A 26,428-nucleotide genomic window follows, 5' to 3' on the forward strand; every position below is an offset into this window, starting at 1 on the left:
TCCAAGCAAATCACGCAACACGCACCAACTAATGGAACAACATTAATTACTAATTATGGAACAACATTTGGAAATCATACGCACACAACACCCTTGAAAAGTAATCTGATTTATCAACAGGAATTACAACTGTGTTTCAAAACGGAACAGCATGAATCTTGAATCATAAAGAACACATCTTTCAGATAATTTCCTTAACACAAATACACAACATAAAAGCTCCGTAACAAAATAATAACAATGTTCAATTAAGTCTAATAATATTGAATCAACTCTGAAAGTATTGATGATATAATGCAGAGTCAATATGAAGAACCTTAATGAACGAATCTTAACAGAGCATATGGTGTAACTTAGAAAGCATATCAGATTACCAACTAATGACGATAAGCAAACCACGCAGAAATCAAATCGTAGTGATACAGAAGCAAGTGTCCTCTGGGGCCGGGCCCTTAGCCTTAAGGGTACACCGCTTTAAGTTAATCCAGACGCAGAAATAAGATAATCACCAAGTTTATATTAATGCATGAAACAGAAAGTACAATGAGCCAAGTTCAACGAGACTCGATGATCAAAGTTCAATCTTTAACAAAAAGTTACATAAAAGCATCGTCCCCAAAGCTAACAGTGCCGTCCCTTTATATAAGGGTGACGACGGAGATGTCTAAGTAATAAGACAAATAAAGTAGCGATCCCTCAGGATCCTGAGGGATTCGCCAAACTGTTAATCCTTAATCACTTCTTTTCTCCTCCGCCGAGCTGGTGCCTTCTCTTCCTTTTCCGAACCGGTTTGCTTCAACCTGCTTAGCCTCGTTTGCACTCGGTCCTTCATCAAAGGGACAACAGTTACGCTGTTCTTGTCTTTTTCTTTGGAACAGCAGCTCCTCGTTTTAACCCTTTCCTGCACAGGAGAATGACAACTATCAACGGTTAAGTCTTGCATACTAATTCCACATATTTTATCATAATTCTCTATTGTTTTCCATATTCATGATGTAAAAGATTCACAAGTCCCACTGAAAAGCCATTGAAATGATCATTAAAAACATACCTTTTTAGTACTCCACACCTGCGTCACCTTCTCAAGGGCTAAAGGATCATGTGGCATCATCTCTTTCTAGCGTTGGGGCTCCAAGTGCTAATACAAGTGCTCAATTGTTATCTTGGGGTTGACCATCATCATTTGGACTTTGGATCAATCCATATCCATTTAATAGTGTCAAGGCCAGCTTGGGGGCTTGCTCTGCCTGCTGGGTACACCATCAAGAATATCCAACACCAAGGAAGAGGAGATTAGAGTTTAAAGTTCAACATATGGGAGTGCTTTGAGGTGTCAATCATTTGTTGGAGTCATTAGAGTGCCCGACACTGTGCTCCAGAGGGGCAACACTACATCTACAAGGTCATCATTGCTCTTTGGAAGTGTAAAACGACCTGAGCATGATGTGTAGTGGAGACATGAAATGTGCCCTCAAGGACATTACTGTTATGTGAAAGACCACTTGACAGAAACATCTCAAGATCAAGTGAAAGCCATCAATCATTAGGGACAATGACCATAGATGCATCATAGTGGACCATACTTAATTGTTAAGGGTATAATAATACTTCAAATTGGGATCACCTTCAACTATCTAACTAGACCAAGTCCCGTAAAAGTGTTCCCTACTTGTGATAGGGATGGCTAGATTGTCAACCTGATTATGTGTTTCTATCCCTAAAAGGGAGATGACATCTCCAAGGTCAACTCTTCAATTCATAGGTGTTTGTGATAATGGTGGCAACGAAGGTGAAAAGCTTCATGGCGAGGTGCCATGGTCATGGGACCAGTTGATGGGGATCCATAATCTTGAATGTATAGATGTATCAAGGGAGCAATCGTGGAGGCGTGAGTTACTCCTATCCTTTGCCGACTTTTTCCACTACTCTGGTGTTCTTTTTACTTCCTTTTGATAATGCTTTTATAAGAAGCATAACTTAGGTGTTCAATCTTGCTTTTAATGATATACCATTTATTTACTCCTTAATGATGAGTCAATTTCTCGCTCATTGGGGTTGGGACATGCAAGGGTTCCTTTATTACATGGTGAAGCTAATTATATCCCTGACCATCGTTGCATTTTAACTTTTCTTTATTTTTCCACTATGGCCATTTTATTCTTTTATTGTTCTTTTATGTACAACCTCCAAGGAAAAGTTTCTAGCCCACACTCAAGGATGAGGATTATAGGATGCTAATCCCAATGAACCAATGACCACAAGCTCGTAGAACAAAGATAAAACTTGAATGGTGGAAAGTGGTAAGTATGGAAAAATCATGAGCACACTACTTCAATCCAAGTTTCCCAAGTAGTGCCCTTGTTATGACCCTAAGGTCTTAAAGGAGATCCCACTGAACTAGGGCTAAAGAGAAACCCCCCTGTTAAAGTGAGAGAACAAGTTTAAAGTCAAGATCGGTCAATCATCCAGATCACTCTTTAATCAATGTTAGAATTCATAAAACATTAATTAAAAGCACATGATTGCAAAATGGTTAAAATACATGCCGAATGATGACCCACCTTTCTTCAAGAGAAATTTCGGATGGTGAGAGGTGAAAATGGCGGAGGAATATGGCATGTCATCACATACTGAGCAATGTAGGGCTGTTGGCTATCTATAGGAGAAAACTTTTGCTTATGGGGTTACCCAATTTTTCATGCGTAACAATGCCAAGCCCAAAAGAGAATGATTGGAAAGCACCTTATCTACTTTTAGTTGAGGTTCTAAGGATTTTATTAGTAATGAAACCGTCTCCACGATTATATCTAAAGTAGGTTTAGTGAGGCTCCATGCTCTTGGAATAGTCTTCATAAAGATTTTGTTGTCTAGAACCATGTCTTCAATGTAATCCACCTATTCTTTGTACCATCCCATATTATTATGTAATATTTTAGTATGTAATATTTACGTTTATTACATGCCCTCCCACTTAAGGTTGTTTTGTCCTCAAAACACAATTAGAAGAAGGGCATGTCTTCATTTCAACTTGAATTTTCTTCATTGATATTGTGTTGGTTGCAAAAACAAGGTACTGAGATATTTGAGGCATTGAACAATGTTGTTGCATTATGGAGGGTTTAATCCGCCCTAAATTGATCCTATTTGTATGGCAAGACATTTGGTTGGGATTTCTATGATTTCATTTCTAAATATACCGTTGGAAATAATTTGAATGAGTCTCATGATATTTAGGAACGTGGAATGCATTTTTTTTGATGATGTTAATATGTTGATTGTTTGGTGTGGTGATTTTTGTGATTACATTGACAATATGGGTCTAATAATTGAACTTCTTTATGATATATCAAATTTGAAAATTCTTTCTTTGGTATTTATTGATTTGTTGATACTTTTAGGTTGTGATATAATCTTCTTCGGTAGTTCAAATGGACCTTCAACTGTACTTGGATCTTCTTCGGTAGAGCAAATGGACCTTCAACTGTAGTTGGATCTATAAGTGTTGTTGTGTTGATCAATGACTTGAATTAATCGTCAGTAGGTAAATTAGCATTAGTGACACTCAATCCTTTATCTTCACCTGTATTTGTTGTAGTTCCCCTATCTATCTCTTTTACCTTGACATTTTTGCCCTATATATATCTATGTATATATCTTTCCTTTAATTCCTTTACTTTTTTAAGTAGGATTTGAATGTGACTTTTTTAGATGGGCAATCTCCTTGTCCTTATCTCCCATGGCCTTGTGAATTATTTTCTTGAAATCCTAACTATTGGTGAGACTCATGGTAATTGTTTATTTTGATTTTTAAGTGATTGATCTCGTTAGCAAGGGACCCTTTTTTAATTGCAAATTTGACATTTCATTATAATGATTCATTCACCCCAGTCTATTCACATCGAATGGAATGTGAATTTTATTTAAATGTTAGATTAATAATTGTAGGGATAAAGTAGATCCAATTGTAAATTTTCTCATAATTGTACACATTCATCCTTGTAATAGTCATGCATGCTTTTAGTCACTTTTGGTCACCGCACTTTTGAAATATCCATGCCATTGTCACCAAAATTTGTTAATACTCTTTACATATCAACTTGAGATTAAGTGGGTGGATGGAGTGCGAGGATCCAATTCAATAATTTGATGATATATAGTTGAAATGTACTTTGCTCTAATAATTATCTAATTTTTGTATAAATTTGTCATTTTTTTGTTGGGTATTTCTTCAGTAAACAAACTTTTTTCATTTTAGAGTAGGACACTTGGAGTTCAAGAGAATATACACAATTCTCTTCAAGGTTAGCCTTTTTGGGGAGGTGGCCAAAAGCCCAATGGTTAGAGGAAAAGCAAATCGTGGTGTAACTCACCTTAGGGTGTTTAGTGCTCTAGGAACCCCATTGGTGGATTATTGCGTACCATTTAGTACTTCAGAAGCAATCCAGACTTGTGTTGGTGTATATGTGATTTTCTTCATCTTCCTAAATATTTTGGACTCTTCCCCTTATTCTTGCCTAGACCCCCTGTAGTCCCTCTATACAAACCATTTATTGAGTTCTTGCCCCACCTAGGATTATATGTCAAGATTCTCTACTTCGAGTCAAAAGAGGTATCTAATCTAGTAGGCTCACAAACCTCTTCATCTAGAAACAAATCGTCACATATCTACCCACAGAAAGATGGGGAAAGACATTTAGGAGATTGCAGATGTGAATCCTCCCCACAAAGTTCCCATAGAAATTTCCCACTTCCCAACTACAAGATGACCTAGTAGCCTACTTGACGAGGATATAGAGATTAAGCCTTTAATTGGAGGAGGTGTAAAATTCAAAGGAAGCACATTCAATATAAGCGAGACCAAAGGGTTCCTTATTGAGCTCAAGCTATTGCTTCCAAAAGTGGGTCATCAATCCGGTGATCCACCTTTACTAGCTATCACTAGGGGAGGAGTCTTTTGTATGTCAGGGTGAGGTGCATTATTCTTCTTAGATACATGCCTTTGAATAGTTCTATCAACCATTGCCTCTATCAAAATATTACCCTCTTTTCTAGCGATTGACATCTCTTCTTCCACCCTACGTTAAAACCCTCCCTTATCACTTCCAACTTCCTTGACAGAGAGAAGAATTGATGATTTTTTCTTCGAAACCCTTCTGATGAAAGGAAGAGGACATTGTGCCATAATCTAAAGGCTAGGTGAATGTGTGAGACCACTTTTGTAAAACTGAATTCTCAACCAATCCCTCTCTCATGTCTAATGTTACTAATAATTTTGAAACCACCATCGATCCAGAGTTTGTAAATGACATATTTTCCTCTAAAAATTGACTAAGGGCATTGTAAATCTCCTTGAAAACCTCAATTGACTAGAAGTTAGTGGATAGCCCAGATAAATTGACCCACATCAGCACCAAATCCAACCTTTCATTCTTTAAGAACCGTGACCACGCTTTGGAAGCAATGGGGAGGAGTCCCATAACTAGGATCCCATCAAAATTTTTGAAGCATCAAAGGTTGATTGAAAAGAAAATGCTAATCCTCTATTGGAGATGGCATAAATGATAGTGACATATCCTAATACATGTTTTCAAATACCCACCATCAACTCCTTCAAGCCTTTATCATTTATGTTGGGACACTGAAATTGCCTCACAAGAGCCATCTCTACCACCTGCACTAGTTTATGCATCTTCATTTCCTCACCAAGAACTAGCTTTACATGAATTCACCTTTTCTTTACACACCTTCTTGGATGCTATGTGTTGTTGCTACTACCTTCCTCAAGTACTCAATGCTAGATTGATTTAGAGTTGTGATACTTTTCTATCTACTTTGATTAGGAGACTTAGCCGATAACCTGAAGTCAGCTTGACCATCCTTTGGAGGAATTATTGTTGAAATTGTATAGCATGTGCAGTAGACTACAATTTTCTGATCTGATAATTAATTCCTATTGATTTTCAAACAATATTTTTCATGCCACTGATATCATTGAATAATTACACACATAAAATCTCAGCTGTAAATCGAACGAAAACAATAAAGATCATAAAAAGACAACAATGCATAGTAGGCACAATATTTTTCACCTGATAAACCCAATCCGATAGAAAACCCAACAATCTTTTCTCGAGGAGAAATTGTCTTTTCAACAAGGTTTAGAAATCAGAAATTTGTCTAGAAATCTGAGCCAACTTTACACGTCAAATCACTAGTCAAACTTGGTCAACCTAGTAAAAAATAAACTCGGTCAATGCTAGCTTAATTGTAGCCTACGGTTAAATTCAAACGTGCGGCCTATGGTCAATTCAGTCAAACCCTCACATGTGCGGCCTTGTAAAACTTGGTTAATCTACAGTGAATCCTCACACGTGCAACTTGGTCAAACTCGACCAATTTGCAATCAATCCTCACACGTGCGACCTAGTCAAATTTGGTCAATCTTGGTCAAACCCTTCACACGTGCAGCCTCCAAGAGAGACATATAATGATGAAGAAAAAATGAAAGATCAACAGATTTCTCCTTAGCTGAATTTCTCCTCCACTTGAAAAGATGAATGAGCTTGCTATGTTGATGAGTGTCTCCTTACATGCTCATCTATTTATATAAAGCTCTAATGCTGAGTGGATACCCATTAAGAAGCCCCTCATCACAAGGAACACTTACACTTATTGAGCCTACACAACTCAATAGTAGACTAGATTATTTATTCCAATGGTGCGTAAAATGCCCATGAAATAAAGAAATCAAACCCACTCTATAAAAAATAGATCACCCCATCCCAAAGCAGACAATGTGAGTACCGTGGGCCAATCTCCTCGAGCCATAAACCAGGGCTATTGGGAGAAGGATTCCCTTGGGCCGTTCACCCCTAGCCAAATCAGCATCGCCCCATGAGTGAATTTATCATTCCCCCTAGTCAAATCAGCATGACCATGTGGGAGAATGCCTGCTCGATGCTGCAAATTGTAGGAACATCAACACCCCCTCTCAGCGAGGGAGACATTTTGCATCACGCCAAGCATTCCTCTGAAGTATACAAACTCCCCACTAGACAAGGGCTTGGTGAGAATGTGCACAATCTGCTCGTCTATGGATATGTATAAGAGCTTCACTGCTCCCTTCCGCACCATGTCTTGGATGAAGTGATATTTGATCTCAATATGCTTTGACCTATCATGAAATACTAGATTCTTCCAAAGCTTGACACATCTTTGGTTATAACAATGTATTGAGGTCGTCTCTAGTGCCTGATCAAATAGTCTTGCAAGAAGCTTCTGAAGCCACGCTGCTTCTTGACTTGCAACACCGGTTGTGATGTACTCTGCTGCGGTTGTACTGAGTGTGACAAAAGTGTGCTTCCTGTTAAACTAGGATATCATAGTTGATCCCAAGCTAAAGTAGTGCCCTTAAGTGCTCTTTCTGTCCACTGCACTCTCGGCCTTGTCAGAATTAGTATATCCCCTTGTCAGAATCAGTATATCCCTACAACCTCACTTCACCACCTGAGACATATCTTAGACCATATCAAATTGTACCATGTAGGTACCTCAACACATGCTTCGCTGTAACCAAATTTACATGTCTCGGCTCAACCATAAATTGGCTTAGGGTGCTCACTGTAAAGTAAATTTTTGGTGTTAACAAGGTACATCAAGGATCTAATCAACTGCTTGTACATAGTTGGATCCACCAAATCTAAATCTGAAGTGGAATCACTCAACTTCTTCAGATTTGTCACCATAGGTGTAGCCATGGACTTGCAGTCCGTCATATTGAATCTCCTCAAGATCTGGACTGTGTACTTCCCTTGTCCAAAGAAGATCTCACTTGGCCTCTGTCACACCTCCAATCTGAAGAAATAATGTATCAAGCCAAAATCCTTCATTTCAAACTCTGAAGTCAACTCCCTCTTGCACCTGACAATGAACCTCTCTGCCCTAGTAAGGAACAAATCATCAACATATAGCACCAAGATCAAAGGACCACCATCAACAACCTTGTAGTAAAGGTTAGGATCCTCATCACTCTTAGTGAAGCCCAAATGCATCAAGTATTTGTTAGGTCCCTATAATACTAGTGTAGCCCTTTTATTGTTATTGTTGTGCCCGATAGAAGCCCACTATTGTTATTGTTGTGCCCTTACATTATTATTGTTATGTAGGCTCTGATTATATTGTGACCCCTTAGATTCCTATATATACAAAGGAGGTCTTATCATTTGAATCATCCAAGAATTGTTCATTTATGTGATGTAAAAGAGGTTGCCCCCTTGAAGAGACTAATTTTCAAGTCGTTGATCTATCTTTTCTTCTGTTTTGTGATCTGGTTGCATAACATTTGTTGTTAGAGCTTTGGATTCTACGGTTTTGTGTGGTATCGAAGACTATGTTCTCATAATCAATTGTCACTTGGACAATTTTTGTGAAAGAATTGGTAGCACATTATGAGGATGCAAAGAGCAATACCTTCTTTAGCCAATTGAGTAATCTCAAACAAAAAGGTTCAATGACGGAGCACATAGAGGACTTCCAAAGATTGAATATCAAGGCAAATGATATTCCATAAGAGGATAAAATTGATGTTTTCATGGGGACTTTAAATGATAACATCCAACATGAGGTTCACATTTGAGAACCTAAATCATTAGAGAAGGCATTCAAGGTGGCAAGAAAAGTTGAAAGCAAAATTATGGCAACAAGGAAGTCTATCACTCACAACTATAAAGATGGAAGTGTTGTTTCTCTTAGCCTCCCACAACCTATAAGGTTGACACCACAACAAGTGGAGGAGGAAAGAGCAAAAGAGCTTTGTTACATTTGTGATAGAAAATACACTAAGGGTCGCAAGTGTGCTTAGAAGAAATTATTTTATATAGATTATGAAGACGAGGAAGAAAAGAAACAAGAAACATCAAAAGAAGAGGATATACACTAGGAACCAACCCCAGAGAAAGAAGAAATGAATTTGACCATGTCTTGTAATGCATTCGCAGGAATTACCACTCCTCCAACTCTCAAGATAGAAGGATTATCAAGAAAAAATAAAGGTAGTAGTGCTGATCGATTTTGATATTACCCATAAATTTGATTCATTGTAAGATAGACAAGGAATTGAATTGCTTCCTATATACAACACCATAGTGTCAAGTGATGGTTGCAAATGGAGGAACTATAAATTGCTCAGGGAAGTGTCATAGTATCAATCTAGCAATGGGGGAATATGTATTGAATAATCCAATGCTTTCAATTGCAATGGGTGGTGCTGACATTGTATTAGGAGTCCAATGGTTACAATCCTTGGGGATGATAGATTTTAATTTTCATGAACTTTTTCTTGAAATTTTCCTGGGAATGAAAGGAAATTGAATTAAGGGGCATCGTAGGGAAACCGGGAAGATAATCAACACTAATGGCATGATAAAACTTTTGAATAAAGAACAACGATACATAATTGCACAATTATGCTCACTAGATGTTCAAACATCGAAATCATTTGTTTCTCCAGATGTCGAAAGTATCTTGGACAATCATTCCAAGGTATTTGAGACTCCCAAAGGCCTCCCACCTATTTGTGATCATGATCATGCTATTCACTTGATTCCAGGAAGTGTTCCTCCAAACATCAGAGCTTACAGATATCCTTATGCCCAAAAGGGTGAAATTGAACATATGGTTGTACAAATGCTAGAGGCAGGTATAATTCAACCTAGCCAAAGTTCTTTCTATGCTCCAGTAGTATTGGTACACAAGAAAGATGGATCATGGCATACGTGTTCAGCTTATAGGGAGCTCAACAAGCTCACTATTAAAGATAAATTTTCCATTCCTGTCATTGATGAATTGTTGCATGAATTACATGGAGCAATTTACTTCACCAAGCTGGATCTCCATTCAAGATATCATCAAATTAGAATGAATACTGAAGACATTCCGAAAACAACATTCATAACTCATGAAGGACATTATGAATGCACCTTCCACTTTTCAAGGTTTGATGAATTCCATTTTCAAACCATTTCATAGAAAATTTGTGTAAGTATTTTTTGATGATATACTAATCTACAACAAGTCTTGGAAGGATCATGTTCAACATGTTGACTGTCTGCTCAAACTATTGGAGGAGAAACAATTGTGTGCAAAACCTCCAAATGTTTCTTTGAGGTATAGGAGGTGGAATATTTGGGTCATTTTGTATCTCATGAGGGTGTTAAGGTAGATCCTAACAAAATTAAAGCCATCAAGGAATGAAAAATCCCCACAACCCTAAAGCATCTTCTAGGATTTCTCGGGTTGACAGGGTATTATTGTAAGTTTATTAAGAACTATGGGAAAATAGCAACACCTCTAACAACATTACTAAAGAAAGATGCATATTTTTGGATTCCAGAAGCAACTAAGTTTTTTGAACATCTTAAAGAAGAAATGTGCCAAGCTCTGGTTTCAGCTACTCCAAACTTCACAAAAACCTTTATGGTGGAATGTGATGTCTGAGGAAATGGAATTGGTGGTGTTTAATGCAATAAGGAAGACCCATTGCTTTACAAAAACATATTTATGAGAAGGAAATGTTGGCAATACTACATGCCTTGAAGTAATGGTGCCCTTACCTAATGGGGAAACATTTCAAAGTAAAAACATAACATGATAGCCTTAAATACTTTTTGGAACAAAAATTATCTTTAGAATAGCAACAAAAATGGATCACTAAGATGTTGGGTTATGAATTTGAAATTATCTACGAAAAAGGGAAGCAAAATGTTGTTGCAGATGCACTCTCAAGAAGATGCGAGGATGTGGAAGCATTGCTCTATGCCATTTCTATTATCCAACTTGACTGGATAACTGTAGCAAGGGAGGAGTGAAAGAATGACGAAGAGGAGTGGATACTCATTCAAAAGTTGCAACAAGATCCTAGTACATTTGATACATTTATCTAGAAAAATGACTCATTATCGTACGAAGATCGCTTATATCTATGTAAAAATTCCCAACTCAAACAAATATTCTTTTGGAATTCCACACCTCTCCTTGAGGAGGGCACTCAGGATTTTTAAAAACATACCACATGGTCAAGAAGGAATATTTTTGGGATGACCTTAAATTTGATATTCAAAAGTTTGTGGCAGAATCTTTGGTTTGCAAAAAAAAAAAAGTTGAGACAATTAAGACGACACGTCCGTTACAACCTTTAACCATTCCTAGTTAGTGTTGGGAGGAGGTCTCAATGGATTTTATCACAGGATTACGAAAGTCCGAAGGAAAGAGTGTGATCATAATGGTAGTTGATAAACTTACCATGTATGCACACTTTTGTGCATTATCTTATCGTTTTAAAGCCAATACAATTACTACAGGATTTATGGAAACACTTCAAAAGCTACGTGGAAACCTAAAGATTATTGTAAGTGGCAGAGATCCCATTTTCATTGGAAATTTTTGGATGAAATTATTTTCTTGTCTTGGTACTCAAATTGAGATAATGAACAAATGTTTGGAAGGATGTCTTTGTTGCTTTGTATCTGGAAAACAAACATAATGGGTCAAGTGGTTACCTCTAGCTGAACGGTGGTATAACACTTCCTTCCATACTGCAACGAAAATGACCCCATTTTTGGCACTTTATGAATATCATCCACTGTCCATCACATCATCCTTACGAGAAAATTCTAAGGTTCAAGCAGTGGAAGATCACATCGAGCATCAACAAGAAGTTCTCCAACTCTTAATGGATAACCTCACTCTAGCACAAAATCAAATGGAAACAACAGGGAGGTCAACATCACAGTGAAAGAAGTTTTGACGTAGGTGATTGGGTATTTTTACGGCTACAACCATACAAACAAATGTCCCTCGAGCAAGCTAAGAAGAATAATAAATTATCACCCAAGTACTATGGTCCTTACAAGGTGTTGTAAAAGATTGGTATTATGGCATACAAATTGGAGTTTCATGCATCTTCCAGAATGCACCAAGTTTTCCATTTTTCATGCTTAAAGAAGGTTATCGGTGACAATCTCCCAATTCAAACAATATTGCCAGAACTTGACAAGCAAGTAAAAATCATATTGGAGCCTGAAGTAGTGACTGAAACAAGAACCCGACAACTACAAAATCGATCAATTTCAGAGTATCATATTAAGTGGAAGAACTTACCTGCTGAAGATTCCACATGGGAGGTTAAGGATTTTATAGAAAAGCATCCAAAACTTTTCAAGTGTTGAGGACAACGCTTTTTTTGAAGGGGAGGGGCATGTTAGGCCCCTATAATACTAGTATAGCCCCCTTATTGTTATTGTTAATGTAGCCCCCATATTGTTATTGTTGTGTGCCCCATAGAAGCCCACTATTGTTATTGTTGTGCCCTTACATTGTTATTGTTATGTAGGCTTTGATTATATTGTGACCCCTTATACTTCTATATATACCAAGGAGGTCTATCTTTTGAATGATCCAAGAATTGTTCATTTATGTGATGTAAAGGAGGGCGCCCCCTCAAAGAGACTAATTTTCAAGTCATTGATCTATTGTTTCTTCTGCTTTGTGATTTGTTTGCATAACGTTATCCATCAATCCTTGAATATTATGTCCTGGGTGTCTGCTTGCGTCTGTAGGAAGCCTTCTTTAATCTGCAAACCTGGGACTCCTTCCCTTGTATCACAAAGCCTCGAGGTTGTTCTATGTACACTTCCTCCTCAATCACACCATTGAGGTACACGGTGTTTACATCCATCTGATGTAACTTCCAATCCATAACTGAAGCAAGAGAAATAATAGTCTGGATGAAAGTGTACCTAGCAACTGGAGCAAAAGTCTCCCTCTTTATGGGAGAATCATCTCGCCATAAACGTAGCTTTGTACTTCTTGATGCTACCATACGCTGCATGCTTAATCTTATAGATCCACTTGGAAGTCACTACTGACTTTCTTTCTGGTCTCAGAAATGTCTCCCACACATCATTCTTCATGATGGACTGATACTCATCCATCATAGCATCCTTCCAAACCTACTGGCCTGTTGCTTCCTTGTAACTTCAAGGTTCAAAATAAATGATGTGGCTCGTCAATGCCATATGACTCGAGAACCTCTATGGTCACCTTTCGCTCCTTGAAGTTACTACTGGGAACTATACGCCTCTTTGCATCCTGCAAAATGTCACTAAGCCATACCGACCTCTTCCTGATCTCTGCAACATCTCTACGCGGGTCTACTGGCACTGCTGGCTCTATTGATGACTCCTGATAGTCTGGAGGTTGAACAATAGGACTAGAGGGATCTGGACTCACATCCTTTGAAGCCTCTTGCTCCTCACAATCAATCTCCATAAGAGACTCTCTAAACCACATTAAGGCTACCTCCTCATCAAAACTTGTTGAAGAATGTAACTAGGTTCAGTCTTCATAAATGTATTTAAGTCACAATATAATGTATTTGTCAAACAAAAGAAAATGAAATTTTATTATTATTAAAATTGACTTATTAAAGGATGGGTTTCATGCTCAGGTAAATTATTTTTAGGTCAAAGCCTCCATTGCAAGATTCTGGGGTTTGTGTCAAGTGTCCTTGTCCATGTCATAATGTAAAGCACCCTTCTTGGGAATTATTTGTCAAGAAATAAATTTCTTTTATATAAAAATAAGTCTTTTAGGCCTCCTCAACCAAGTCGGCCTCAAAACTGGACAATCAACCTAAAACTGGGTAGCATAATCACTATATAAAGGCAACAACTCAACCTCATTTGTCACACACACACAACAAGTTTGATTTGCATTTATTGGGCCAAGAAAAGTGCGAAATTGAAGGAAGAAGGAGAAGAAGGATGACAAAGGAGGACTCTTTCAAGAATAAAAGTTGAAATTTTCTCTCTCTTTCCGACACGTGTGCAGTTGTGTAGTTGTTGGAAGAAGGCCAAATTTCTGCAGTAACTGGGAGGCCAAAATTCTGTTGCAGGGGGTCGAAACACTACAACTAGGAAGTCAAATTTCTGGATTGTTGCTGGGCTAGAGTTGCTAGATAAGAAGAGACTACTATATCATCTTGAAAGGCTGACTTGATGGAGGAGGAAAGTCTGTTGGTTTAGGGTCTTGGTCCATCTCAATTTAAATTACTGAAGGAAGGGTTTTTGACTAGGTTTTCCCCTATATAGGGGCTTTAGCCCTAGCTGTCCATGAACATCTGGTGTCCTTGGGCTTCATATTTAGTTTTTGATAATTGCTTGATGAACTAAGATAAAAGAACATAAGAAAGATACAAGGAATTCAAAGATATCCCAAGTAATTATCAGCTAAAGAAAATCTTCCTGCCTTTTTTTATTTTCTAACATGTTATCAGAGCTATGGTGAAAAAGAAGGAAAAATGCAGGTTAAAGGATCTATTGAAGAAAAAGGAGATCAAGAAAAGGGTCATCAAAAGGGGATCACATAAGAAGACGAGCTTACTATTTTACAAGAAGAATGATAAACTCAATGAAGGGAGAAAACAAATTAGAAGGGGTCTCCAACTACAGGGTCTGGAAAAAGAGAATAGATCTCATTCTCGAAAAGAACAAAGTTTTAGATCTTGTTCAAGGAAAAGTCAAGAATCCTACTGATGAATCGAGTAATGGAGAGAAAGCAAAGTTTAGAGATTGAAATCGTGGTTATGAATCTAATATTGGATGGAGTTAAGGATAACCTAATTCCATACATATCCAACATAAATTCTCGTCAAGAAATGTGCGGGGCTCTCTCCAAGTTATTCACAATCAAGAACATTGGTCAAATAGCAAGCCTCAAGAATGAACTAAGAATTGTTAATATGACAAATGATGATACCATTTCATCATATTTCATAGGGATATATAGAATCAGAGATTAATTCCAAGCAATAGATGAAGTTGTCCCAAAAAAGGAGCTCGTAATTATTGTCCTTCTAGGACTACCAAAATCTTCGAATGCCTTTCCACTAGGACTTAACAGTTGGAAAGATACTCCAACATTTGAACAAATGTGGAATGCATGTAGTCAAGAAGAAGCCAAAATATCATTAGTAAACAACAAGAAGGAGGATGGAGAAGAAAACACCTTGAGTGCCTATTCTGCTCATCACAAGAAGAAGGAAGCCTTCAAGAATTTCAAAGGACCAAAGAAGAAAATGGACCTAACCAAGATTGAATGTTACAATTGCCACAAGATGGGACATTATAAGAGTCATTGTTCCGAGTATCCAAGAAATAAGAAAAGAGATAGGGATCAAGCAAATGTCACAGATGAAGCTCCATATAGGAAAAACAAAACTGAAGAAGAATCAGAATTCAAGGACTTATACTACTAAGCCCTCTCTCTCACATAGCCCCTCAGTCCTTCACTTTTTGAATTGTTTTCCTTTATGTTTTGATTGCTAAAGTTTATAGGTCTAACATGTCTTGTTAGAACACTTCTTTGAATTATTTTTATGAGTTTTAGGTATCCCTTGAGATTGGATTAAGAGGGAGCCTTCTCCATTTTACCAAAAGATAAGTATTTTATTCCTTGTCTCCCCTTTTATATTTGATTTCTCTCTCATATCAATATATGTCTGTATTGTATGCTAATAACCTTTCTCTTTATATTTTTCCCTGGCTAGAAATGCTTGCTAATTACTCTAGGGCTATGGAGGAGACTTAAAAAAAAAATAGACTTGAAGCATGGAAAAAGTTCTGGTACAAAAGAAGCCCTTCAAGCATTGATGTCCTACAAGGTTTGATAAAGAAACAACCCAAGGTATGCCTTCGCCTATAAGCTTTGTTACAAAGTTCTCTTCATATAAAGCTACGATCATTCTTCTTTTAAATTTTGATCTACATTACTAACATCATTGTGTCTAGGGTTTTGAATCATAAGAGATTCTTGTTTGGGTGATTAATCTTTAGATTGAATTTACCCTCATTATATTTTGATCGTTTGTATGGAACCCTAAAAGGTTCTCTATAAAACCCTAACCTAAGGGTATGTCTATATTTATGAAACCCTAGTCTACTTAGGGTTGATGATGAAGTCTGGAAATCCTATTGTCTTGATGTTTAGTGTCTTCGTATTGGTAATATGAAACCCTAGATCTTAAGGGTTTGGAAAATTAGGGTTTATAAGCTAAACCATTGTAATCGTCATAGTAAAATCCTAGGAAGGAAACCTCATGTGTATATTCGTCTGTCTAATCGAAACCCTAGTCTTGTCAAAGTTGTTGTATTGATATCTTGGGTCTATCTAGTAGATATTAATGTGTATATGCAAGGATACTGACCTATTTGTTGTTACTCATGTTCATGAATTCTAGAATACCCTAGTGAAGATTGATATTTTAGGACTTGATGATATTATATTTTGATGATGAAAATCTAGAGTTTGCATCAAGCACTAGTAGAGTCTGTCATAGAATATATTTAGTAAAACCTTAGATGCATAGTACTATGATTGGATTATTATTTGATTTACTATCTAAGGTCTTGTATCTCGAAATGGAATCTAGGGCTTATGACAAAACCCTAGTAAGAAGTTGAAATCTAGCATGCAAATAAATGTGTCTCTTATCAATTATGAACCTAACTAGGTATTTGATGTCTAAAGTCCAAATGCTTCCATTGTATTGACATAATTTTGATATAGTTAACTTCATGCTTCGATTTGTATTTGGTTGTACTTGCTTTTGAAGATTTGTAGGTACATAATCTTCAAGATGATGAAGATGTTCGTATAAGCATGATGAAGGAAGTTATGATTAAAGATGACCTTGATGCCATAAGAAGGAATGGAGCCATGAAAGATTCTCCGAAGAAGAAAGTGGTTAATCTCCCTAAGTTGAGAGGGAGCCTAGATGGAAGAAAGGATATATCTCCCTAGTTGAGAGAGAAGGAATATTATGACAAATACTTTGAAGTAAGCAAAAGTACTATCAGTAAATGTTTGTGATTCATGAAGTTGCAAACAAAAGACTTGAGTAGTACTAAGGCTATATTTGGTGCTGCTGAAGAAGTGGTAGAAGAAAGCTTCCGACAAAATTGTATATAACTTGATGATGATATAAGCAACATCCGAATGAATAAGGAACTCGAAGGTTTGTGTTTGCTTGTTTGTATGTTTGAAAGTTTATTATTAATTGGGGTTTGTGTTTGTACAGGTAAATCTCTCCATAAGAAGGTCAAAGCATGCTTTAACAAGTTGATATATCTACTTTATTAGGGAGAGTTGAAGCATCTAATGGAAGATGCTTGGGAGGACATCTGCCAGCCTGTGCGTTGATGTCTAGATCCCGAAGAGAGAGGGCGGCGCTGGTCTTGGAGCTCTGACCTTGGATACACACCTAGATCCCTGGGTTGATGGTTAGTTAGTAAGCCTGATGGTACTTAGATTGGCTGAAAACTTTAGTCCATCTTAGTCCCACCCGGATAGATAACCTTGGTCACGTATCTAGTCCATTGCACCGAGTGTGCTTGAACTCTTCGTAGTTCATTTTGGAGATCTTCTATGTACATCTATATAGTTGTAATTATGAATACCTCCTTACTTAAGAGGGAGTGTTGAAGAATGTAACTAGGTTCGGTCTTCAAAAATGTATTAAGTCACAGTATAATGTATTTGTTAAACAAAAGAAAACGAAAATGTATTATCTTTAAAATTAACTTATTAAAGCATGGGCTTCATGCTTGGGTCAATTAGTTTTAGGTCAAATCTTCCATTGCAGGCTTCTAGGGTTTGTGTCAAGTGTCCTTGTCCATGTCATAATGTAAAGAACCCTTCTCGGGAATTATTTGTCTAGAAAGAAAGTTATTTTGTATTAAAATAAGTCTTTTAGGCCTCCTCCAACAAGTCGACCTAAAACTGGGCAACGAAAACACTATATGAAGGTAACAACTCGACCTCATTTGTCACACACACACAACAAGTTCAATCTGCAGTTACCGGGCCAAGAAAAAGTGCGAAATTCAAGGAAGGAGAAGAAGGATAGCAAAGAAGGACTCTGTCAAGCATAAAAGTTGAAATTTTCTCTCTTTCCCACATGTGTGAAGCTGTTGGAAGAAGGCCACAATTTTGTAGTAACTAGGAGGCCAAAATTCTGCTACAGGGGATCGAAATAGTGCAACTGGGAAGTCAAATTTCTGGATTGTTGTTGGGCTGGAGCTGCTGGATAAGAAGAGACTACTATATGATCTTGAAACACTGACTTGGCAGAGGAGGAAAGTCTGTTGGCTTAGGATCTTGGTCCATCTCAATTTAAATTATTGAAGGAAGAGTTCTTGACCAGGTTTTTCCCTATATAGGGGTTTTAGCCTTGGCTGTCTGCCTACATCTAGTGTCCCCGATCTTCAAATTTTGTTTTTGATAATTGCTTGATGAACTAAGATAAAAGAACATAAGAAAGATACAAAGAATTCAAAGATATCACAAGTAATTATCAACTAAAGAAAATCTTTCTGCCTTTCTAATTTTCTAACAAAAGTAACATCTTGACTAACCTCAATTTGACGTTGTCTTGGAATGTGGATCCTGTAGGCCTTCAAAGTGTTTCTTTATCCCACAAAAGTACCCTTCTTCCTAGAAGGTTCTAACTTATTTCTCTTCTCCATGGGAATGTGGATGTATTTTGGACAACCAATGATCCTCAAATCACTGACCGCTGGCATTTACTCCTGTGGATGCCTCCTTAGAAGTCTTGTCCTCCAATATTTGGTGAGGACTCTTGTTTTGAACACAAACTATCGTGATAGATGTCTCTGCCCATAATAACATGTGTAAAGCCTTATCATGAATCATCGTCTTGAAAACCTCCACAATGGACTTGTTCTTCATTTCTGCAACCCCATTTTGTTGAGGGTTGTAAGGAACTATCAAATTCCTCTTGATCCCTACCTCCTTGCAAAACTAACTGAAGTCCTTGGAAGTATACTCTCTTCCATTATTTGACCTCAAAACCTTGATCCTCTTTCTTGTCAAGTTCTCTACCTGAGCCCTGAAATCCTGGAACCTGCTGTAGACTTCATCCTTTGTCTTCATGAAGTAGATCCATGTCTTCTGGGAGAAATCATCAATGAATGTCACATGGTAGAAGAAGCCACCCAAAGTGATGCTATAACCTGTCCATCAACATCTCTGAATATACTAGATCCAAGATCTCGTTGGACGTACTATCGCTGCTTGAAAAAGCTCGCCTGTCATTCTTGCCAAGTGCACAACCCCTACAAACACCATCATGCTCTACCTAGATCTCTGGAAGACCTGGAACTATCCTCCTCAATGTTGGCAAAGCCCTATAATGCAAGTGAGAAAATCTCCAATGCCATAACTCACATAAATAGATACTGTCATGTACCAATGCTTGGATTGGATGTCGCAACAATCTGTAGAATCCTCCCTCTCAAACATCATTCACTCTTGCTGAGTCTATGCTCGAACCTGTAGGCCATACAATAACCTGACCATCTACAAATGTAACTCAATGACCTCTATCCTCCAACGCTGAAATAGAGAGCAAGTTCTTTTTCAATCCTGGTACAAATAATACATCTCTCATGTGTAGAGAATCTCCAGACTCTAGCTGAGACGATGTTGTCCCAACTCCTTTCACTGCATACTTGGCATTATCTCAAAGTTCCACCTGCAATGCTGAATCCTTCACTGTCAATTCCGTGAGAGAATCTCGTGAACATGTCATGTGCCTAGAAACACCACTGTCCACCAAGCAAATATCACTACTGTCTGTAATAGTGTCTGACAAGGAGAAGACAAAGAAATATTCTTTCTGAAGTCCATCTGCATTCTCATCAAGTTTAGATTCCTTTGTCTTCTTAGGTCATAGATGCTCATCATCATCATCAACATCGGCTATTGATGCATGTTGCTTTCCTTTCCTTTTCTTTTGAAGACACTAGGAAGCATAGTGACCAAATGTATGACATTTGAAGCACCTGATCTTTTCTTCCTTTGATCTCGAACTAGAGCTGATCTTCCACCTCTATTTTTCTTATCAATGTTTCTTCTTCCTTTTCCTTTCCTTGCATGAGCTGCAAGTGCTTGGGTTTCTTCATCCCGAGGTCTTTGCAAGTTCTTCTTGTTGGAAAATCAAGAAGATTGTATATTAATATTGATTCTCCTTAACTTGATAATTACTTGTGAACTTTGTTGGCTTCTTATTAAATTATTTGTGTTTTAACTTTTCTTTCATCAAGAAATTATCAAAATGTAAAGATGAAGATCATAAGAGAAAATAGATACGAGATATAGGCTCCACGCCAAGGCAAAACCCCACAACTTGGGGAAAACACGAACAATCTTCTTATAGAATCATATCAAAATGAGACTTCCAAGACCCAAAGACCAAAGTAAAATCTCCTCCAAGCTCCAAGTTAGCCCTTCAAGATTCTCCTCCAAAAGAGTCAAGGTCCACCCAAGTCAACAAAGGTCAAAGTGCCTTCCTTTTGCAACTTCCAAAATCTCTGCCCTCTGAATCAGGTCTGCGACTTCGGCTTGTAGTCTTGGACTTGCAATTGCTAGAGAAACCCTAAAAGTCTCGCACATGTGAACTGATTCAGGTCAGAGATCATACTTCCTTTCTTTGCTTGGGTTCTTCTCCTTTCTTCTTTCCTTTTGCTCTTCTTTTCTTCTGATTTAGGTGCAGATCAAACTTGATGTGTCTTCCAATGAATCAAATCATTTCCTTTGTATACACTTCACATTTGATCGAAAAGCCCATTACTAGGCCAACTTCAAGTTGACAGGGCCGACTTGTACCATATGACCAAACTAGTCTTATACAATTGAAATTGACTCTCTTGAGTCATGACAAACCCTAGAAGCATGAAGAACATGCTTAACCTAGTTAACCAATCAAAAGAAGCATGAAACCCATGCTTGAAAATAATAATTTTTCTTTCTTCTTTTGTTATATCATAAATACATAATGACAGGAGTACAAAGACAATTATGAAGACCGAACATGTTTACTCTTCGAACAGTTCTTGGACAACAATCTGGCCTCCTCTTGGACACAATCAGTCCAAAGCTGATAAAACTTGGGCAGCTCAGGCTGTGCACAGATACCTTTTATAAATGGATCCCATGAAGAAGGAAATTCATTAAGAGTCGCTGTAACAAACTCTGCATCATCAATGGTATCTCTAATGGCTTTAAGTTGATCTCTCAACTGGGAGACATTCATGAGATAAGTGGCAACTGAATCTGATCTGGCCATCGTGATACCATGGAGCTGATGTCTTAAGGCTAATTTCATGCTAGTGTTCTTACTCGAGCAATCCCACCAAGGCATCATACATTTCTTTTGCAGTCTTTAACTCAGCAACATGTGGAATCAAATGGCCCTTTATGGAATCTATCAAAATCCTGTGATACTTTGCTTTATTCTCTTATGCCTGGCTTTATCATCAGTATTTTCTGGTTCCGAGACATTTTCCTTCACATGATTCTGAATCTCATTTTCATTCAAGAGGAGTATCCTGGTCTTCCAAGATCTGAAATTTGTAGCACCATCCAACCTGCCTTCTACTCTGAGACTGGGCACCATATTGTAAAGAGATCTGAAATCTGTAATATCTGCTGAATATTGAAATCTGAGGCTGAAATCAGTGGCTAATCCTCGAAAAAGCTTTGATACCATGTTGAAATTCTATAGCGTGTGTAGTAGAATACAATTTTCTGATCTGATAATTACTTCCTAATGATTTTCAAATAGTATTTCTCCTGTCACTGATATCATTGAATAATCACATAGTGGTCAATGCTAGTCAGCTTTGTCAAAATTCAACTCAGAAATCAGAGGTCAACGCTGGTCAGTTGTAAAACTCTGTGGTCAAACTCGCACTTGTGAATTGTGGTCAAACTTTGTTGTCAAATCGCATGTGCGGCTGGTCAGACTGCAGTCAAAACTCTCACTTGTGCAGCTGGTCAAACTGTGGTCAAACTATGTTCAATCCCTTGCACATGAGGCTGCAGTCAATGCCAGTCAATCTGTGGTCAAAACTCTCACATGTGTGGATGTACGAAGCAGTCAACTCACTGGTCAAACTTGGTCAAACACTCACACGTGCGGCTTCTAAGAGCAGAAGTGAAATGATGAAGAATGAAAGATGAAACAGATTTCTCCTTAGTTGAAATCTCTCCTCCACTATTAAAGATGAAATGAGCTTGCTGTGTTCACATGCACGTCTATTTATATAGAGCTCTAATGTTGAGTGGAGACCCTTTAAGAAGCCCCTCATCACAAGGAACCCCATCATTTATTGAGCCTACATGACAACTCAATATTAGACTAAAATTGTTTATTCCACTAGTAGGTAAACCCCATTAAATAAACAAATTAAACCCGCTCTATAAAAAATAGATCAGTCCATCTAGGAATGTAAGTACCGTGGGCCAATATCCCCGAGCGAGACACTAGGGCTGATGGGAGAAAGACTGCCCCGGGTCATTCACCTCTAGCAAAATCAGGATGGCCCCATGGGTGAATATCATTCCCCCCTAGTCAAATCAGCATGATCCCGTGGGAGAATGTCTGCCTGATGCTGTAAACTGCAGAAACATCAACAATTATGGGATTGCCAATGAGACTTTACCAATAACCATCACAATTGCAATGAGGAACCTTGCTACCAGATTCAAGCAGCTGAGTAGTTATATACGTAGTTTTTTATTTCATAAAGATTGATGCATTTAGTTATGTTATATAATAACTCTAGTGTTAAAATGGATTGTGATTGATAGCTTCATAATATCTCTTCCCTGTTCCTAACATCTCAATAACTATTTTTTGCGTTTTAATCTGTGCAGTTTAACAAGGAACCTGAAAAAGAGGTTCATGAAATGAAATTAAGGGCTGTCTATGTCCCACCACCACAGCCACCTTCTCCTGTTTTAGAATCGCCAGAAGAAGGTTTATCACCGAGGTCATCATACTCGCTAGATCATGGTGACCAGAATGCTTTCTTTACTGATACAGTGAGTTACTTAACTTTTCATCTGCCTTTTATCTTTAATCTTTGATGGAAGCTTTTCCTTGGGAAAAATATCACGGAATATGTTGTTTAAGTTGAAAATTAGCGGTTACAGACAATGATGAATCTCTTTTGGGTAGTAGTGCTTAATATCAATAGTACTTAACTATATTGTGTTTTTTTTTCTCCTTTCCTTTTTCTTGTTATAGTTTGAAGTCTACTAGTATCATAACATAAAATTTGTTTGTTCCCTATGTTCGTGTGACAGAACTCAAAAGAGGTCAGTGAATTGAGAGCGAAGCTAACTGAGGTAAGTTCCTTTGATATTAGGGTTTATGTTAATGAAGAGTTACTGTTCTCAGTAAATTTTTGTAAAACATGTTTCATTAATAGAAGTGGATAAATTTTAGTTCAATTCTGACTACAAGTTTAACAACTGATTTTTTTATATAATTGCGATAGTATAGACTGTGGAAAAGAATTGATGTTTTTCTTTCTGAAATGCCAACAGATATAGTTTGTTCTGTGATGTGATTATATGACCAATTATCTATCAAGTTTGTAGCATTTTCTCTTGGTGTTGATGTGTAAAAATTACTTAGGAGTAAATTGGTCAGCAGTAAATGACTAAGTGTGATATCCTAGATGCAGAAGAGAGTTAGACTATAACCATGTAATATCCTTTCCTTCAACTAAAGTAAACAACTCTGACAGAGGAACATGTGTTCCCCGAAGGGTAACTGCAATGTTATTGTTTGACATGTTTCCTTTGCTAGTAGTGTTGTTATAGTAGGACAGGAGATGTGCTAGTAGTCTTGTCAGATTGATTTACCTGTCAGTGAAATTATAGTATTGATTTGAATTATCAGGTAAAACCAATGCTGAGATCTCATTATTTGCACCCTAGATTGTATAGATTAAAACTTTAAGTTCGTTTTCAGATCTGTCCATTGCAAATCAGATGCATAGAATCTGTTCTTTATTCACACAGGCAGAAGGAGGATTGGAAAATATCATACTCAAAGCAATGATAATATTTTCTACTGAGGTGGTGAAGCTTAGAGCTCAAATGTGAGTTTATTCTTATTAGGCACGCACATTCTCACTATGGCCTGTGAGGTCTGCAATGATTTGCTCATGAGGACTTTGTATGATGGTCCTGATGACTTGGGGCATGATTGAAACCACCTAATGTTAAAAAATCTGATTCAGGCTCATGGGTGAAAGGGCTTCAGGCAACTGTTGTAAAGTGAGGTGTAGTAATGCAAAGAATTTCCAAAGGTCCTTTTCCTTGCAAGAAGCTAGTCAAGAATAAACAATTAATTGACTTGGGTCCAAACCCACAACTTGGGGTCAAAACCCCTACCACTTGTGTACTTTTCGCAACCAACTTTTGGTGGGTTTTCACCCCTAGGAAATGCCTTCTCAGCTACCCAATTTTCAACACTCCTTAGAACACTTGCTCTAATGTGAGCAAGTTTCTTTTGTAACTTAACATAGCTGCCTAGGTTAGACTTATGAACAGAAAATAATTATTATGTTGGCTTATTGAGCTAAAGTAAACTCGGGAAAAGTAAAGTAAATTACTTTATTGAATTTGTTTTAATCTCAACCCTTGATCTCAAGTGAGGCGAGATCTAATCTCGGCTGTCAATCACTTTGGAGATTAGGGTTAGGGATTTAGCTCAGTGTAAAGTTATAAAAGCACGGTTAGGGAGAAGGAGAAGACACAATACAACAACACAAGATTGAGAGAGGCTTCTCAGTAAGTGTGTTGGGTCCGAGGAAGGGGTAAGAAGGAGATCCAGATCAGCCAAGGAGGGTTGATCAACTGTATTAGATCCAATGTTGTATGTAGTTTTTCAGTTGGGCCATTTTCCTAGCAAGGGAGCCCAAGTAAGTTCAGAGCTTAATGAAGAACTCGGATTGGGTGGAATCTGTTTGTCGTTTATATGATTGAGATTGGTAAACTTCCTTTCACTGAATTTAATTTTGTTAATACCCTAACTGTTGGTTTTATTCAATAGACATAAATTTACTTGGAACTAATTGCTGGTTTGCTAGCATATGAAAAACTAATGTTGGGTCCGAGGAAGGGGTAAGAAGGAGATCCAGATCAGCCAAGGAGGGTTGATCAACTGTATTAGATCCAATGTTGTATGTAGTTTTTCAGTTGGGCCATTTTCCTAGGAAGGGAGCCCAAGTAAGTTCAGAGCTTAATGAAGAACTCGGATTGGGTGGAATCTGTTTGTCGTTTATATGATTGAGATTGATAAACTTCCTTTCACTGAATTTAATTTTGTTAATACCCTAACTGGTGGTTTTATTCAATAGACATAAATTTACTTGGAACTAATTGCTGGTTTGCTAGCATATGAAAAACTAACACAAATATCACTTCAGGGAATATATTTTTCAGGAACCAAAGAGAAACTAATCATAAATATTGGGGTAAAACTGAAAAATTGGGAAAACCTGTAAAAATTGGCATGCTGGAAAACTAGCAATAAATAAAAACTATCTAGATAAATTACAAATAATTGCATCACTGATCTATACATTCAGGTTAGAAAGTGCACTTAAGAATAAAGTCAACATTTAAGGACTTCAGATTATCTTAGACATTTAATTGTCATGTAATTAAAAGGAGTTGCACAATCAGCTCCTCTTTGTACTCAAGTAAAAGATTTTGAGAATGGCTGCAAGGCTCATCAAATGGTTTTCCTCTCAATTGCTGCTACAAATTCTCTACTATTGTTGTATGCAAATTATCAACATTGTATCAGATCTATGGTAAGCGTTGGCATCTGTGACACAGTGAATGTCAGAAAAGTGTAATTGAATGACTGCGGCGGTGTTCATTTTTTTCTGAAGAAATATAATCCCTCATTCACCCACATATTAGGTGTTCCAAGTGAGGACATTAGTAACTTTCCAGTCCCTAATGGATTCCCCCCTTCTTTCCTGATGAATTATGGTAGTGATTGCCATCCAAAATACTGGCTGCTAACCCCAGGCAACTCAAAGAGATTTGATCCTAACAGTTCTATGAGCTTTCGCTCAAAAATATCTAGCAATTGAGTTAACGGTGTTAACCCTTGGACCAGATAAGTTGTCATAAAGAATCTTTGAGTCTTCTAATAATTAGTCAATTCAAATGAAATCTCATTGGAAATTACCTCTTCCTAGTTGAAGATAGTCTTTTTGAAAGAAAAATATGGAATATATAAAACTGACTTGCTTATATGGGACATTGAATCTTGTCCTATTACAGACAAGAACAGTTAGGAGAAATATCTATATGGCTCCACTATCATCGAGATATCAAGGGATGAAAGGTTTGATGGCATGTGCACTAATTGGACCATGAATTCCTTGAGAATATTCACACCCCTTCCCCGAGAGTCAAGGAAAGAATCTGCTTCAGGTAGTTTAAGTTTTCTTGTTCAGGGCTAGTAACCTCAACATTC

General features: G+C 37.5%; 1 protein-coding gene across 1 annotated transcript in view; it reads left to right on the top strand.

Moving 5' to 3' along the window:
* The window catches only part of LOC149222962 (vesicle-associated protein 1-2-like), a 302,296-nt gene that overhangs the window by 118,728 nt on the left and 157,140 nt on the right, over positions 1–26,428 (top strand). Inside the window, exons 5-6 of the mRNA XM_089385681.1 lie at positions 22,795–22,962; positions 23,227–23,268. Coding sequence (XP_089241807.1) covers positions 22,795–22,962; positions 23,227–23,268 — 210 coding nt within the window. The remainder of the gene's footprint in view (positions 1–22,794; positions 22,963–23,226; positions 23,269–26,428) is intronic.

The sequence above is a fragment of the Pinus tabuliformis genome, chromosome Q, assembly GCF_031772625.1.
Source record: "Pinus tabuliformis cultivar Carrire ecotype Pingquan chromosome Q, CPIR1, whole genome shotgun sequence".
NCBI classification, from domain to species: Eukaryota; Viridiplantae; Streptophyta; class Pinopsida; order Pinales; family Pinaceae; genus Pinus; species Pinus tabuliformis.